This window comes from Urocitellus parryii, chromosome 5 (assembly GCF_045843805.1).
Source record: "Urocitellus parryii isolate mUroPar1 chromosome 5, mUroPar1.hap1, whole genome shotgun sequence".
Classification (NCBI taxonomy): Eukaryota; Metazoa; Chordata; class Mammalia; order Rodentia; family Sciuridae; genus Urocitellus; species Urocitellus parryii.
The window spans coordinates 68,174,641-68,190,182 of record NC_135535.1 but is presented as its reverse complement, the minus strand read 5'-3'; the positions used below and the strand labels follow the sequence as shown (position 1 = coordinate 68,190,182).

The 15,542-nt window shown below is 51.4% G+C and overlaps 1 protein-coding gene and 1 long non-coding RNA gene across 6 annotated transcripts in view; one reads left to right on the top strand and one right to left on the bottom strand.

Annotated features, from left to right (window-relative positions):
* Rapgef3 (Rap guanine nucleotide exchange factor 3) overlaps window positions 1–5,479 on the bottom strand; it is a 23,425-nt gene extending 17,946 nt beyond the window's left edge. For 2 of the 5 annotated variants that reach the window (XM_026400620.2, XM_026400621.2), the window contains exons 1-2: window positions 5,317–5,477; window positions 4,645–4,857 (exon numbers count right to left, since the gene is read on the bottom strand). In XM_026400620.2, the coding sequence (XP_026256405.1) occupies window positions 4,645–4,857; window positions 5,317–5,322 (219 nt within the window). In that variant the 5' untranslated portion in view covers window positions 5,323–5,477. Of the gene's footprint in view, window positions 1–4,644; window positions 4,858–5,316 lie in introns of those variants that run through there. The other 3 variants (XM_026400618.2, XM_026400622.2, XM_026400623.2) reach the window with 3 other exon arrangements.
* LOC113191022 (uncharacterized) lies at window positions 5,469–15,542 on the top strand. The gene is made up of 4 exons (XR_003301854.1): window positions 5,469–5,531; window positions 7,591–7,719; window positions 13,492–13,737; window positions 15,450–15,542. It is a non-coding gene; the product is annotated as an uncharacterized LOC113191022 (long non-coding RNA).

Sequence of the window (15,542 nt, the reverse complement as noted above, 5' to 3'; positions counted from 1 at the left end):
AGGGTGGGGCTGCTTGCTCGAAGGCTTCTGCAAGATGCTGCGAGTCCATAACCCTGTAAAAGCAAGTACAGCCTTGGCAGTACTCAGGACTCAGAAAGATGGGGCTTATTGTAGACGCACTGGTTAACAAGGTTTCCCTGTCCTTGGTATCAGTTGAGCTCCCCAGACTCTAGATCCTGGATACCCTGGGATATCAGTCATGAAAGCCCCTCACAACCCTTCTTTTCTAGTCACCTGAGAACGGGAGTTTGTAAACAGCTCTGGACAGGATGCTCTGCCCTCTATGAGCCCTCCCAAAGGCAGAGCACTTCACAGTTTACAAAATATATCCACCTCCTTGATGTCATTAGATCCTAGGTAACATAGGATCCGGGGTGAAATAGGCATAGCAGATATTATCTGTCCTGTGTGACTTACAGGGAAACAAATGTCTTGAGGTAAAACGCCCTGTGTAACTGCCATGCAGGTTCAGGACCGCCAGCCAGCTATGGAGAAACCGAGTTCTACCTACAGTGCTCACATTCTTGGTCTCACTCCACCCACCACAGAGCCTGTTTCTCTTCCCCACTCCCCCTTCCTCTCAGCAGCAACACCTCTCCTGCTTTCCCACCTGCACTCTGGGCCCTGGGAAAGACCTGGTCGGGGAGCTAGGACCTAAGCCCTCTCTCCTAAACTGGCAGGTCCCTTGTCGCAGGCATCTTGCCACTGTGCCCAGACAGAGGCCTGAGGTCTGGCATGCTTGGGTGCCTGGCCCAAAGCTGGGCGGAAGTCACTAGGTGTCCCAAGGGTATCCCTGCCCGGGTCATGGGGCCCAGTCCAGTGCCAGACACAGAGCCCTGGAGACTTAATGACAGGAAATGAGGAGGAGGAGGAGCCAGGAAAGGAGGAAGGGCAGGAATGCTACGCGGCCAGACCCCTGTGTCGGAACAAACAGTGCCTAAGTGCTGATGACTTCTTGTTGTTCATGTCAAAATGCCCAGGTCGTCCCAGTCCCTGCCCCAGCTCCCTTTGGTGCCCACAACCCAGGTTTCAGCACTGGTTCCTTCCTGGTATTATTCTGACCTAGGAGGGCACATTGCAGGGGGGGCATGCTCCAGGCCACGTGAGCAGGCTGGTCTTTCCTGTCCTACCCCAGGGGATGAGCACAATGGTCAGAAAATGCCCCTCTATGCACATGCAGGGGTTCAGGATAGGATCTTAAGGCCTCTCTGTCATTTCACCAAGGAAAGCAGAAGCCCAGAGAGCTGAAGTAACTTACCAGAGGCACACAAGCACTTAGGAACAGAAGATTCTACTGATTGACTGCTCCCAATGCTGACCCTAGGTATTTGTATCCTATTTCACTGCTAGAGAAAAGGAGGCTCAGAGGTTGCATAACCTGCCCTCCAGTTGGTAATCACACTTGGCTCCAAAGTTCTCAGCACTGCGCCCCACTGTCTCCTGTGACGCCTACCCCCAGCTTCCCCTGCTGTGTGGATACAGAGATAGCAGAAGTATTCTGCCCTCAGGAATGTTCCATGGGTAGGTAAGTTTGGAAAACATTGTGTTAAACAAAATTAGACAGCCTTGTTATGAGCTCCTCTATGCCCCTGGAATGTTCATGTGCATCGGAACCTCAGGGATGGGGCAAGGAAGGGCAGTGAGTGTCAAGTGTGTGTGCTCCTGAACCAGACATCTGGGTTCAAATTCTCGCTCTTGCATTATTATCTGATTGTGTGACCTTGTGCTGATTATTTAAACTCTCAGTGCTCCAGTTTCCTCATCTGTAAAATGGATTTGATAATAACAATACCCATCCCCTAAGGTAATTATGAGATCAAATGAGTTAATGATGTCCAGTATGCAGAGCAGTGCCCGGCACACAGTAACTGCTTAGTAAATGTTAAGTACAGTAACCTGACCAATAATCTCATGATGGGCACCTATTACCTGGACACGGTGCAAAAAAACAAAAACAAAAACAAAAATGCAGTACTATGGCTGGCCCTGCACCTGATCGGATCACCCTGAGTGTCAGTTTAGTGGTTCTCAGTTGGAAAGAAGTGTGGGTCAAGGTCCCTGCCCTCCTCCTCCTCTCAGTCCTGAACAAGAAGGATTCATGGTGGAAGAGGAGGTGCTAGGTCCCCTGGCACTAACACAGTCGCCTACCCCACCCTCCCTCCCTGTCACTGAGTGTCAGAGCAGGGCTGGAGGGACAGGCACAGAGCCAGACAGCATGGGGACCTGTCAAACCAGTTCCCTTGGGCCATGGCTAAGGTCCCAGGCCAGGCTGTGCATAGTGGCCAGGGAAAGAGTGCATGGGGCGGGGATGCCATGGAGGTCAGTGATGGACTCAGCAACTGGAGAAAAGTACTTCGGGGCAGTATGAGCATGGAATCCACAGTTGGACTGCCAGAATACAGTGCCCAGCTCTGCCACTTAGCAGCTATGCCACCCTCGCCTGTCACTCAACCTCTCTGGGCCTCCATTTTCACATCTATAAAATGGGGACAATGACATTAGGGCCCATTCCACAGGGCTGTTGTGAGCATCATTTGATATAATAAAGGTAAGGCTCGTAGTACCTAGGACGTAAATACTATGTTACTATAAGCTACCACCATTATTTGCACAGGTTGGATGAAGTATGTTTTCTGTCTTAGACAAGAGGGCCACCTCCCCCCACGCAGGCACTCCTGGGCTTCCCTGAGCCTATGGAACCCACCAGAGGTCACCCTGATCTTGCCCTGCCCCCAGATATCAGATGAGATCTCATTTCTCCCTTATAATTTCCAAAGAAGATGTTCTTCATCCCATTCTAGTGTCACCTTTGCCATCGTTGGTAAGTTCTTTCTGAATATAACCTCAAGTCCTCTTGTTGTTTTCATTTCTACTTGTCCTGGTTTAGAGACAGAAACAGCTATCTTCAGACCTCTTCTTTGAGAGGTTGATGGGTTTTCCCCTGGGCTTTGTGAGAGGTAGGCGTGTTCCAAATAATTCCCAGCCTTGTCCTGAAGCTGTAGTCTTAACCTCCTTCAACCAGTGTGTGCACACTCCCTGTGGGTACTTGTCCCCTCATGGGAGCCCTCCATGAGCCAAAGGCATCATTGAGAGGTGCAGCTTTACAGGCACCCAGAGCCCCTTCAACCTGGGCACAATGGACTGAAACCACCCCATCCCCTTCCCTAGGGATGGGCATCAGGAGAGGGTGGGCCTCTAACAATTTAAGCTCCCTCCAGCTACCAACTCCCACTACCCCCCACACCCACCTGGCATGGGAGAGGCCTTGATTCTGTGCCTTTGACCCCATTTACACTCCAGCAACCCTCACCCCCACCCTTCCGGCTTCCCCAGCAGGCCAGCCCTTCAATTCTGGGGCCTCAGGAGACAGTGTGGCGGCCTCCTCTGCTCCCTCCCAGACTTTGGATCCCAGGAGATCCTCCAGTGACCTCATTGTCCTGGTACCTGACCTTCCCCCTCCCATCCCCTACCTTGCCTCTACAAGCTGGGAAGGGGACAGGAAATACACAAGTAATTATAGCCTGAGAGGGCAGGAGGGAGGGAGGGTTCCAGCCCACTGGCTCCAAGCAGTAGCTACTGCTGTGACAGAGAGCCAAGGGGTAGGGGAGCATGACCGATGGCCCCAGAGGCACCTATCAGGAAGTTCAGGGACAGAGGAGCTGAGGGAGAACTGGGATGGACACTCTCTCGATTCTGATTGCAAAGAGGACCCCCTCATCTTGAAAGGCCTTGCTTTTCTCAACTCAGCCTCATGTTTTGGTAAATAGAAAGGGCACTTAGACAAGGTAGGAGGAGGGAGAAGATGGTGGTGGTTCTACATGAAGAGCCTTGCTGATAAGAGATGAGCTCTCTGGGGTTTGTCACCCACTCCTGCCTCCCCTAGTCCCCTTTACCTGGTACCATCCTCCCTGCCATACATACAAGTGGGAACATGCAGTGGTCACACAACTGACTCTCAGGTGAAGGGACGCTATTAAGCCTGGGTGATTGGAGAAAGCTTCCAACTGAACAGACTCTACAGTCATTATCCAGCCCCCTTTTCTCCCTAGCACCCCATTTCCCTGCTCCTGATCCCTCTTTCATTCTTTTAGCTCAAGAGACTTTTTTCCCACTGGCAAAAAGAACTTCAGGATCCTTGATTATCCATATTTCTTAGAATCCTCCTGAGTGCCCCCAAAGTCAGATGCCTGGCATTGTCCACATGATCCCAAGATCAAAAAGCTGAATCAGCCCAGTTCAATTGCTCACTAAAGGAGAATGTTGCCACGGTGACATGTCAAGAGCAGTAACCAAGTTTACTTCACTTCCCACTTGAGCCGGCCCCCATATTTCCCACCCCCACCTGGAGAGAACACACAAGCACCTACTCAATGCTTGGCACACACAGGTGACAGATATGTTACAAGCTTTTTTTCTCTTTCCCTGTGCCCCGGTGGGGGTACTTGAGCACCACAGGCACACAGATACACAGGGTGCCGCTGTGTGAGCCACCCACACACACTGCAGCCACACTTCTCCACTCTCCATTCACACCAACCGCACCACACCGCACCCCCAGAGCAGAGCTGGACCACCAGCAGCACCTGACATGACAGTACAGACTCCCTCCAGTCCTGGTGACCTGGACAGGCAGAGGACACTCACCCATCGAAGCCCCTGGATGCGGCTGGGGCGCCGGTGCTCAAGCAGCAGCTGGTAGGAGCAGCTTCTGGGTCGATGCATCCTCTTCAGCACCATGTTGAGCAGTGTCCCCTCTGGCACCAAGTCAGGGAGGCCCCCGACTTGCGGTGCTCCCAGAGCCAGGTTATCCTCCACAGCTGGGCCCACCTGCCAGCGGCTCTCACCTGGCAAGCCCACCTGTGAGCGCGGGAGGAAGGTGGACAGCCATAGGCAGTGGCTAGGGCAGCTGGATAGCCACACAACTGCCCCAGGCAGAAGAAACACTTCCTTAGAGTCCTCTGGACTGGTCAGGCGGAGGTGCTGCTACCCTGCCAGGAGCAGGGGGAGGGACAGGAAGACCTTCACCGGAGCCTGCTGGTCTGGCGCACTTAGGGGTCTCCAGCTGGCTTACTGAGAAGACCAGGCCCTCTGGAATTCTGCCCCACCTCACTGCTCCTGCCCCTGCAGGATTCTCCACTCCTTCCAGCCCGAGGCTATAGGCTCATGGATCCCCCAGAAATGCAGCTTCGGCTCAGATCCTCCTCCCCATTTCCCTCCCCCACCAAAACTCTCCCCCCCTTAAACTCCCCACGGTGTTGGCTTCCTCTCCCGCCCACTCCTGCTCCTCCTCCCTGACCCTGACCCCACCTCACCCACCTTCATGTTCCTTCTCAAGCTCACACAGCCTTGCAGCCTCTAGCCGAGATTGGGGGATCGCGAGCCAGCCCCCCCCCCCGTCAGTTCCACAGGGGTACCCTGGACGGGTGCCGGGTGCCGGCGTAAGTCCCAGGGGCAGTGAACAGGGCTAGTTCCGACCGGAACCGGCTCCGAGGACAGCAAAATGCAGGACTGGGTGCAGAGGCTTGTCTTGGGTGAGTTGAGGGTAGAGGGTGTGGGGGGAGAACCCACACACACACCCGGGCCCAGCGACTAGGAGCCCCGAGCCTCCGCCTTCGTCCCAGACGAAAGAGCCAGCTGGCACAGGGCACTGAAGCGAGGCTGCCGCTGGCGCTGGTCCGGCAGGGAGCTGTCACACCCCCTGCGCGCCCGCCCCCTTCCACTCCCTGGACTGGCCGAAGGGGTGGGGAGCAGCCACTGGGCCTGACCGTAAGGGAGGGCGTAGGGGAAGGGGGCGGGCACTGGCGGGGGCGGGGTGGAGTCGGCACCCAGGGGTAAGTACAGTGGGCACCATCTGGAGCCCGGAGAAACCCTAGTGGGTAGGAAGGCTCTAGGGTGTGTGCAGGGGCAGCAGAGGCCGGGGTGTCGAGGTTGGGGCGGTGAGTGGCTGCACCGATCGCCACGTGGCCGGGAGGAGAAATGCAAACAAGGAAACCGAGGGAAGGGGGAGGGGGTGAGTCATTGCTGCCCCACCCGGGAGGGAAATCCGGGCTGGGGCCGCTTCCCGGCCGGGGGCGTCCTGCCTCCTGTTTCGATTCAGGGTCTCTAGCATCCCCGGGGAGGGACTGGGCGACTTTCCCATGGGGAATCCCGCTACTGAGCTTCACACCGTTGTGTTCACAGACACACGCACCCGGCGCGGCGCGGGTGGGGAAACTGTGGCCGGAGGGGAAGGAGCGCGCTCCAGTTGTTCCATGGATGCGTGGTGAGGGACAGAGTTAAGGCCCCAGTGGGGAGGTTGCGTTTCTGGCAGAGCTTTGTGGAAAGTGGGTTTAAGAGAGCCACGCCCCCCACCGCTGGCTTTCTTGTGGCAAGACAGGTGGAAGCAGAGACCTAGATTCCATCCTGCCAGACCAGCTGCGGACTAAGTACAGAAGCCCTCCACCTCTCCAGGCCTCAGTTTCCCCAGCCGCACAGGTAGCCAAACGCCACCCTCTGTTGCACTTATGCTCCGGAGAGGACAGAGACTGTGACCCTGGGACAGCGACTTCCTTGGCGCCCCATAATTGTAATTGCTCAGGACCATAATAAGGGTTTAGAAGAAGGCTCACAACCCGCCCCCAGCTTTCTAGGACTTACTCCCTTTTTACCCCCTCTCAACCTCTTTCCCATTGCTGTTGAGCCTGTCGGTATTGGGGGAGAAACATCGCAGCACGCAGATCCCATCTGCTTTTGAATGCTGAGCTCCCATCCTCCACTGATGATTATTTTCTTGAAGCAGAGAGGGGAATTTTAATTGTAATTAAAATCTCAGTTTTAATGTGCATGTATATAAGCTTTTCCTCAGGAGCTTATTAAAATGCATGTTCCAACTCCCAGATTCAAATTCAGTTTTATTGGCCTGAAATGGAAAAATCTGTGTTTTGGACAAACATATGAGGTCATCTGCAGGGTCCACACTTTAAGAAACATTAGTAGAGTTTTTTTTTTTTTTTTTATTGGTCGTTCATAACATTACATAGTTCTTAATACATCATATTACACGGTTTGATTCACGTGGATTATGAACTCCCCCTTTTACCCCGTATACAAATTGCTGTATCACATCAGTTTCCCTTCCATTGATTGACATATTGCCTTTCTAGTGTCTGATGTATTCTGATGTCTGTCCTATTCTCTACTATCCCCCCTCCCCTCCCCTCCCCTCCCCTCCCCTTTTCTCTCTCTACCCCTTCTACTGTAAATCATTTCTTCCATTTGTATTATCTTGTCTTACCCCTCCTTTCCTCTTGTATGACATTTTGTATATCCCTGAGGATCGCCTTCCATTTCCATGCAATTTCCCTTCTCACTCCCTTTCCCTCCCACCTCTCATCCCTGTTTAATGTAAATCTTCTTCTCAAGCTCTTCGTCCCTACCCTGTCCTTGTTTACTCCCCTTATATCAAAGGAGTCATTTGGTATTTGTTTTTTAAAGATTGACTAGCTTCACTTAGCATAATCTGCTCTAATGCCATCCATTTCCCTCCAAATTCTATGATTTTGTCATTTTTTAATGCAGAATAATTTAGTAGAGTTTTTAATGCCCCTCCAGGGAGTGATGGGAGTCTGAAAATATCTCACCACAGATCCAAACCCACCCAACTACCTGGAATTTGGAAAAAGGAAGACTAGCTTGGATACTGGCAGAAAAGGATGGTAGACTGGGTACTGGGAGTCTCAGGTATGAATGGGGAAAAGAGTTGGGAAGGAAGGGGGTAAAGTAATGAAGTTTCAGATTGCTGGTGACAAAGACCTGGACTAGAAGTTCTTGCAGGAGTTGCCTGAGATTGACAATGGAGTCAGAAAGTGTCCTATTCCCTATTTCTGCTGCCCCTGCTTTGGGCAAGTGGAAAAGATACCAGGTAAGTGAGGCAGGACACCTACTTACCTGTAGACCACAAAAGTAGAGCCACAAAAGCCAATCATGTCCCCTACAATCTTCCCAAGTGCTTTCCCTAACACTATCCTATAAAGTAGATACTACTACCATCACCTCCTTACATATGGAAAAACTGAGGCTCAGAAATAGGTAAAAATGAAACTGTTCCAACCCCCCCCCCCCACACACACACACAAACACACACAGTCCTCTCTCCTGGGAGACTTAGAAGATGGCTTGAGTTCACTGGTGGCCTGGGGCCACCATAGGGATTGAACCTCCCATTTGTGTCACTTTTCTTGCAGCAGGCAAGGCCCCCAGCCTCCTGCCAAGGCAGGTGATGGGGCAGGGCTTTCCTTCTCTGCATGAGGACTGGACAATGGAGTTATTGCTCAGTAGATATTTGATTGAGGCTGAGACCTGAAGAAAAGCAAGAGACTGGGAAATATGTCTGAGGAAGACATCCAAGTCAGATGGTGAATCATCTTGGGGACCATCACGCCATGTCCTAGTGCAGCCTCCACCCTACGCTGACTGTCATTAGATGTCTGGCAGTTGTGTTAGACAGAAAAGAATTAATAACACCAGTAACATTTGCCAGGCCCTGTACTTGATACTTTCTATGCAATCACTGATTGAATTGTCACAACCAAATGTGATAGGTATTATTGTGATCCCACTTTACAGATGGGGAAGCTGAGCCTCAAAGAGATTAAATGACTTGCCCAATGGAAGTAATGGAGCAGTGAGTGATTCTAATCAAGTGGTTTTGAGTCTGTGTGCTTTACCACTTTATAGTGCTACCTCAGAAACATTCTGACAGCTCCTACAAAGAAAAGCCCACAAATGGATAATGTCTCCACGCCTGAGTGCACTAGCTCCACAGGTAGGAGATGAATAAGCAGATAGTGGAAGCTATACAACACGCCCCCACCCCCAGACACTCTGTCCATGCAGTGAGCTCCTGTCAGAGCATGACTGTCCTCAACCCCTTCCCATCCCTTCAGGCAAGTGACAAGGGCCCATGGAATAGTCAAGAGAATGGAATGAGGAGGAGGACTAACAGGACCCTGGCTTTGACTCTGGACTACATTTCTCTCACCTTGACCTCTTCGCTCAGCTCTACACACACTAAGCCCATAACTTCCTGGATTTCCACAGGAGCCTTTAACTCCATTTGTCCAGAACTCCCTTCGGGCCCAAGGCCCCCTCCGCCTGCCTGGTTTCTCTTAGCTCTTGGAGACCCCCACTGCCTAAGCAAGGAACCTGATAGGCTAGGTCCCTCCTCCCACATCTAAACAGGTGCTAAGCCTGGTTGATTCAACCAATGGAACGTCTCTTGGGTACCTCTATTGTGCCGTTTTCCACTGAAAGTACTGTAGCCTAGTTGTGGTCTCTTCCAGCACTTTCTATCTACAGCCTGCTGTGTTACTCTGAGGTACTTTGTGGACACCTTTTTATCCTCAGGACAGCTTATTTGCAAGTGAGGAAACTAAGGCACAAAGCAGTGAAGTAACCTGCCCAAAGTCACACAGCTAGTAAGCAGTAGAGTCACACTCAGGGAATCGGACTGCATAGTCATGTACTTTACCACAATTTTGTACCACAACCTCTCCCACTTCCATCCCTGATTGCTGCTCTCAGTCTTGCCTCCCCCAGTCATTCTCATGCTATGCCACAAGCATCTCTAAAGAATCTTTAATCTATTCAACAATATTTACTGTAGTGCCAGGAACTCTGCTGAAAAACTGGGCAGGAAGATCCAGTCCTGAAGTTTCAGGAGCATAGAGCCTAAGGGAATTATCTTTATCCCAGTAACACACCAATCTCCCTCCCCAGTAGAGCGTCTTGCATAAAATAGGTGTTTCATTGCTATGAGTGGAATGAAATGAAGAGGAGCCACAAAAGTCAGCTGGTGCCTCGGTGGGCCTACAGACAGGCCGTGGAGAAGGGAGAAGGACTAGTTTTCCATTTCATTTTCAAGCTGTTTCCATCTCCCTCATTCCTTGCTACTTCCTTGTCTCCTATTCTTTTCTCTTTCTGTGCTGCAGACTTTGCTCACAAGGTTCAGACGAGTCATTTGAGGTTGGTTGCTGGGATGGAGAGAGAGGTTGGAGGGAAGTTTTAACTAATAGACATCTGGTGGGACTGCAAAGAGTCATTTTGGAGATGGAGGATGAAAGACCTGCTGCCAGCCTTTCCCCCTGATCCCTAACCTTCCCTCTTGGCCAGGGTTGAACAATAATGGGGAGAAACTGAGATGAGAAGCCAGGTATCCTCATCTGGACTCTACCTCCTGGCAACCTGGTCTAATGCGCTCTGACTTTTGCCCAGGTTCCAGTTCACTTCATCTCCTCCCCTGCTCATTCCTGGGGTGGGGAGCAAAGGCAGGGAGCAGGTGTTGATGGGCATCAAGCCAAACCTTCCTAGGGATAACAGGCCACAGCCAGCCACTCACAAGCCACTGGTGACAGTGATCAGTAGCAGAGGAAAACTGGGTTCCTGCCTTTTCATGGTGAGGGAGTGGGCAGGCTGGGGCTCATGGTGAGGGTTGAGGGCCAGATGGGAGTTTGGTGAGGCCAGAGTGGGAAGGCAGTACACGAAGCCACTTTCCTGGAGACGCATTCTTCTGGCTGGTATGCAAGCTACCCGTGTATGACAGGGGCAAGGATACAATCGCTGAATAGATCTGTGGTGGTTATGGTGGTGGCTGGAGGGCGGGAGAAAGCAGGAGAGCAGGAAAGAGGACCGGGTCTGGAGGTGCCCAAAAGGGGGAGCAGGCCTACCCCCTATGCAAATTTGGTGTTATGTGAAGGTGCAGATATTAATCACCACTTTCTCTTCCCGGCTTTTGCTTCTCAAGTAGTACGTGTGTGTGTGTGTGTGTGTGTGTGTGTGTGTGTGTGTGTGTGTCTCCCAAGTACCCAGGAGCCACTGCAACTGACCTTGAGTGGTCAGTTCTCTGAAACAGCTACTTCATTCCAGCTACCGCCACTGTCCCTTACACTCACTCCTAGCCTTCCATGCCCTTCCCCAACCTATACCAGTCCCCAGCCTTCTCCTGCAGCTGATGTACTAACTGTGTTACCAACTAACTCTTTACAAGGATCTCCCCTTCCCCCAGCACGGCACTCAAGCACTTCTATCCTCCAATCCATCCTGGGCCAGCAGTGTCTGTTCAGGATGCAAATTCTGCACCCTCCTGGCCTTCTAATTTCAGAGTCATGGCAGAGATGGCCACAGGAGCCTGGGGGAGGGATCCCAGTAGGGTCCTGGCCCCAGCTCATGAGATACCCAGTTCTGTCTCCCAGGACCCGTAGGTCACTCTCGCTGTATCCAGAGCACTGGTGGAGGTGGGGGGAAGGGTGGGGAAGGACATGATTATCAGGCAATCAGGCCAGGAATAAGGGTGCCTTTCCAGCCTCACAGCAGACCCCAATCCCATCCCCAAATCCCACTTGGGAATTGCTGGGGCCAGAGAGGAAGCTGCGCAGTCCAAAGACTTCCTGGCACCAGACTCGCTGCCTATTTCCTCCTTCCAGAGAGGACCTTGTGAAAGACCAGGGGAGAGTGCAAAGAATGGGGAACAGGGGGGCTGGGGATAGAGCTCAGTTAGTAGAGCGCTTGCCATGCATGCACAAGGCCTCAGGTGTAATCTCAAGCACCACACACACACACACACACACACACACACACACACACACAAATGAATGTGGATCCAGAGAGGGAAACAAAAAATAGTAGCCCAAAGAGGGAAGCAGATTCAGGAGGGGAAGTAAATCTACAGTTCTGACTGAGAGAGACCTAGGCCACTCCTTCAATCTTTGTCTTGGGATGGAGAGGCAGCCCTAGCTGCTTAGACTTCTGACCCAGGGGGGAAGGAAATCCTTCCTGATCCCCAGCCTCCACCCTTCTCCTCAGGGCCTTCACCTCCAGTGGAAGTAGAGAGTCTGGTCTATGTGCCCCACTTAGGCACTGCAGGGGTGGCCTGAATCCTGGTCTAACCTTCCCTGCCTGCTCCAGTTCTGCCCAGACCTGGCCTTAGTGGAGGGGTCTGCTGGGCCTGAGAGCTAAGCAGCAGTAGCCAGCCTGATCCTCTCCCCACACAAGGCCAAGCCTGTGTCACAATTCCCCCACGGGGCCTTATTTCCCTGCCCCATGTCTGGCACTCACCACACTGAAATTAAATGCTTGTGCACTATCATCTAGCGAATCCTTTCTGAGAATGTAAGCAGCCAGCAGGCAGAAACCGGCTCTGCTTTGCTTGAGGTTACATACCTGATTGGTCATTGCCTTTGTACGTTGAAGTCTGCAGGTAAGGTTCCCTGAATTATAGGTCAACAGATTTCCCCCTCTCCTGCCACAGGTCTTGCTCACCTCCCTGGTGGCTCCCTCAAGACCTGTCTTTCTTCCTGCTATTTTTCCACCCACTTCTTGGCCTATCTCCATTTCTTGTACTGCCTTAAGCCATCACTGGTCCATCCCTTCCTCCTCCAGGAAGTACCATGAGGTGTGGCCACCTGAACTATACCTCTGGGGTGTTGTTCTTGGATGATGTAGCAATACGGTGATGCCTTATTGCTAAGTCTTTTTTTTTTTTTCTTTTTGGTACCGCAGATTGAACTCAGGGGCACTCACCCACTGAGCCACATCCCCAGCCCTATTTTGTATTTTATTTAGAGACAGGGTCTCACTGAGTTGCTTAGTGCCTCCTGTTGTTAAGGCTGGCTTTGAATTCGTGTTCCTCCTGTCTCAGCTTCCCGAGCCACTGGGATTGCAGGCGTGCACCACAACACCTGGCTATTGCTAGTCTTTTATTTCACCCAGTGCCCTAGTAACTGGACTCCAAGGGTATCAACCTATACTGAGGAAGCCCCTGCAATGACTTTCTCAATCAATAAACCCCAACCCAAATTCCCATCTAAAAGCCAACATTCATTAACTCCTGTGTCAGGCTTTGCCCTTTGGAAAGAGTTAATGTTGTTCCCTCCTACACTCACACCTTGGTGTGTAGTCTGCCTTTCTTCACCCCCTTGTAGCCTCCAAGGAGTCACCTGCCCCAGGCTCAAGTCCCTGCTGAAGTGAACTGCTGGCTCTTCCTGTCCCCTCCTTTCCCCATCCAGCAACAACCACCCAGTGAGGGAGGAAGAGAACTGGATGACAGGTGAACCTGTGATTGGAGGATTCAGGCCAGGAGAAGAAGGTTTCCCACAGAACTCCAGGAGAGGGGGTGCAGTTCTGAGCCCTAGCTTCTTCAAGCTGCTCTCCCTAGGCTGTGACTACGACTGTGATAGTATCCCCTTCCCTCTGATGCTCTTCTAGCTGTTACTCAAAGACCTGTTGCCTCTGCCCAACATCTTTATACTCAGCATCATACCCTCTTCATGGACCCTAGGCTGTCAGTGGACAGGCAGAGGAAGTGGGAGCTCAGCAAGAAACCAGACTCCCAGCAGTTTCACTCTATCCCTGAGAAGTGAGGAAATCCCCTTTTAGGGGCAGAAGACAACCCCAGTTCTGGGGAGGCACATTCTGGGGCCAAGGTAACTAACTCCTAGATCTGGGTTCTTTTTGCAGCCTCAGAAGCTGGGCTACATGGTGATGGAGGACTCCCTGCAGCCATCCAACTGCTGCTTCCCTCTGGGACAGTCTTTTCTGCTCTGTGGTCTACAGTTCTGACCTCAGGAGGAAGATGAACCTGCAGAAGGGGAGAAGATGGGCTGGGAGGAAACTCTACCTATGAGTCAGGCACAGCCTCAGGCCGCCACATCCAGGCTACTCTGCCTTGAACTCTACAAGGGTTGGGGAAGGACCAATGACCAGGTAAGGTGTAGGGAGAATATTGTGGAACTTATTAGCTAAATTACAGATTTTAGCCCAGCCTGCACAGTTGAGTTTGAAGGCACAGGGTTAGGAAATGCTGCCCCCTAGAGACAGGATCAAATAATTGTTGTGGACTGCCTGCCATTATTTATTGCAGGGATATTTATTGGAAAGGAGAAATTCCCAAGACAGTTTCACAGATTGGTGAATGCTATGGAGAGAGAACAAGGATGGCATCTTTAGGGGGGAACATTTGAGCTGAGACTTGAATGATGAGAGACAAATCTTATAAGCCCTCAGAGAAGAGCTTTCCAGACACAAAGTACAAAGAGCCTGGCGCAGGAACAAGTATGGCACATTTGTGTGCCTGAAGTGAAGAGCAGGGTGAGGCTGGTTGGAGTGGGCAAGATGCTGACCAGTTTTCCCTAAGAGCTATGGGAAGCTCTTCAGGGAGGGAAGCAGGGAGTTCCATGTTCTGAATGTAATTTTAGAAAGATCAGGCCAGCTTCTGGGTGAGATGGAACTGAAGGGAGGGAATGAGCGGAAGGACCAGGTAGGAGGCTGTTGCAAATGGGCAGGTGATGATGTGATTGGATGAAGGTGGCAGTGGGGATGGAGAAAAAGGACAGGGAAGATCATCTAGATTTACTAGGACATTGGATGCGGCATGTGAAGGAATGGGAGGACTCAGGGATGGCGCCTGGTTTGAACCTGTGGTCATGGTGAATAAGGACATGCCTCAGGGGACATCAGTAGTCCTTCTGTGTGGTATGAAGGAAGAGAGAGGGGGAAGTTCTGACAAGTCAAATAAACTCAATCAACAAGAAGACAGCTCAGGGCAGGTGTCCTTGACGTAACATTATGGGAGAAGATAGATGTCTGGAATGTGGCTTTTTGTGGGGAGTGAGGAAGGAATTTCTTAGGAGGCAGAATGTCTGCAAATGGGAGTTAGAAACCTGTTTTAATGGGATGAGGACATAGCTCAGTGGTAGAAGTGTTTGCCTAGCATGCACAAAGCCCTGGGTTCCATCTCCAGCACCATTTAAAAAAAAAAAATTCTGTGTTAATATTGGTAAGGCCCAATTCAACTCTTTTTTTTGTGGGGAGGGGTACCGGGGGTTGAACTCAGGGGCATTCAACCCTAGAGCCATATTCCCAGCCCTTTTTTGCATTTTAGAGACAGGGTCTCACTGAGTTGCTTAGCGCCTCACCTGGCTGTTGCTGCAGCTGGCTTTGAACTTGAGATCCTCCTGCCTCAGCCTCCTGAGCTGCTGGGATTACAGGGGTGCACTACCATGCCCAGCTGGTGAGGCCCAATTCAAAAGTGACTTCAGAAGGACTGCCGATTCAGTTAATCTATATAGAACCTGTTTAGATGACTTGAAATGGAATGAGGGATAATATTATAGGATAACAAGTTAGCTGTAACAAACAACACCCAAATCACAGGGGCTTAACACCACAGAAGTTCATTACTCATTCAAGTTGCAGTTCAGTGAGGTTCTAGGGAATGAAAGGGGGTGGTTCCACTCCATTCATTTGTTTATTCAGGGCTCTTAGACTCTTTCCATCCTGTGCTACCACCATCTTCAACATATGGCCTCTTTAAAATCATCACACATTGAAAAGAGGGACTGCAGGACATAAGGGAAATTGTCATGAATCCAGCTGGAAATGGCACATATTGCTTCTGCCTTCATTCTATTTCTCAGAGCTCAGTCCTGTGGCATCCATTCAACTACAAGGAGGCTTGGAAGTGGAGTTCAAATTTAGTAGGTCACATGCCCAGAAGAGATCCACAGATA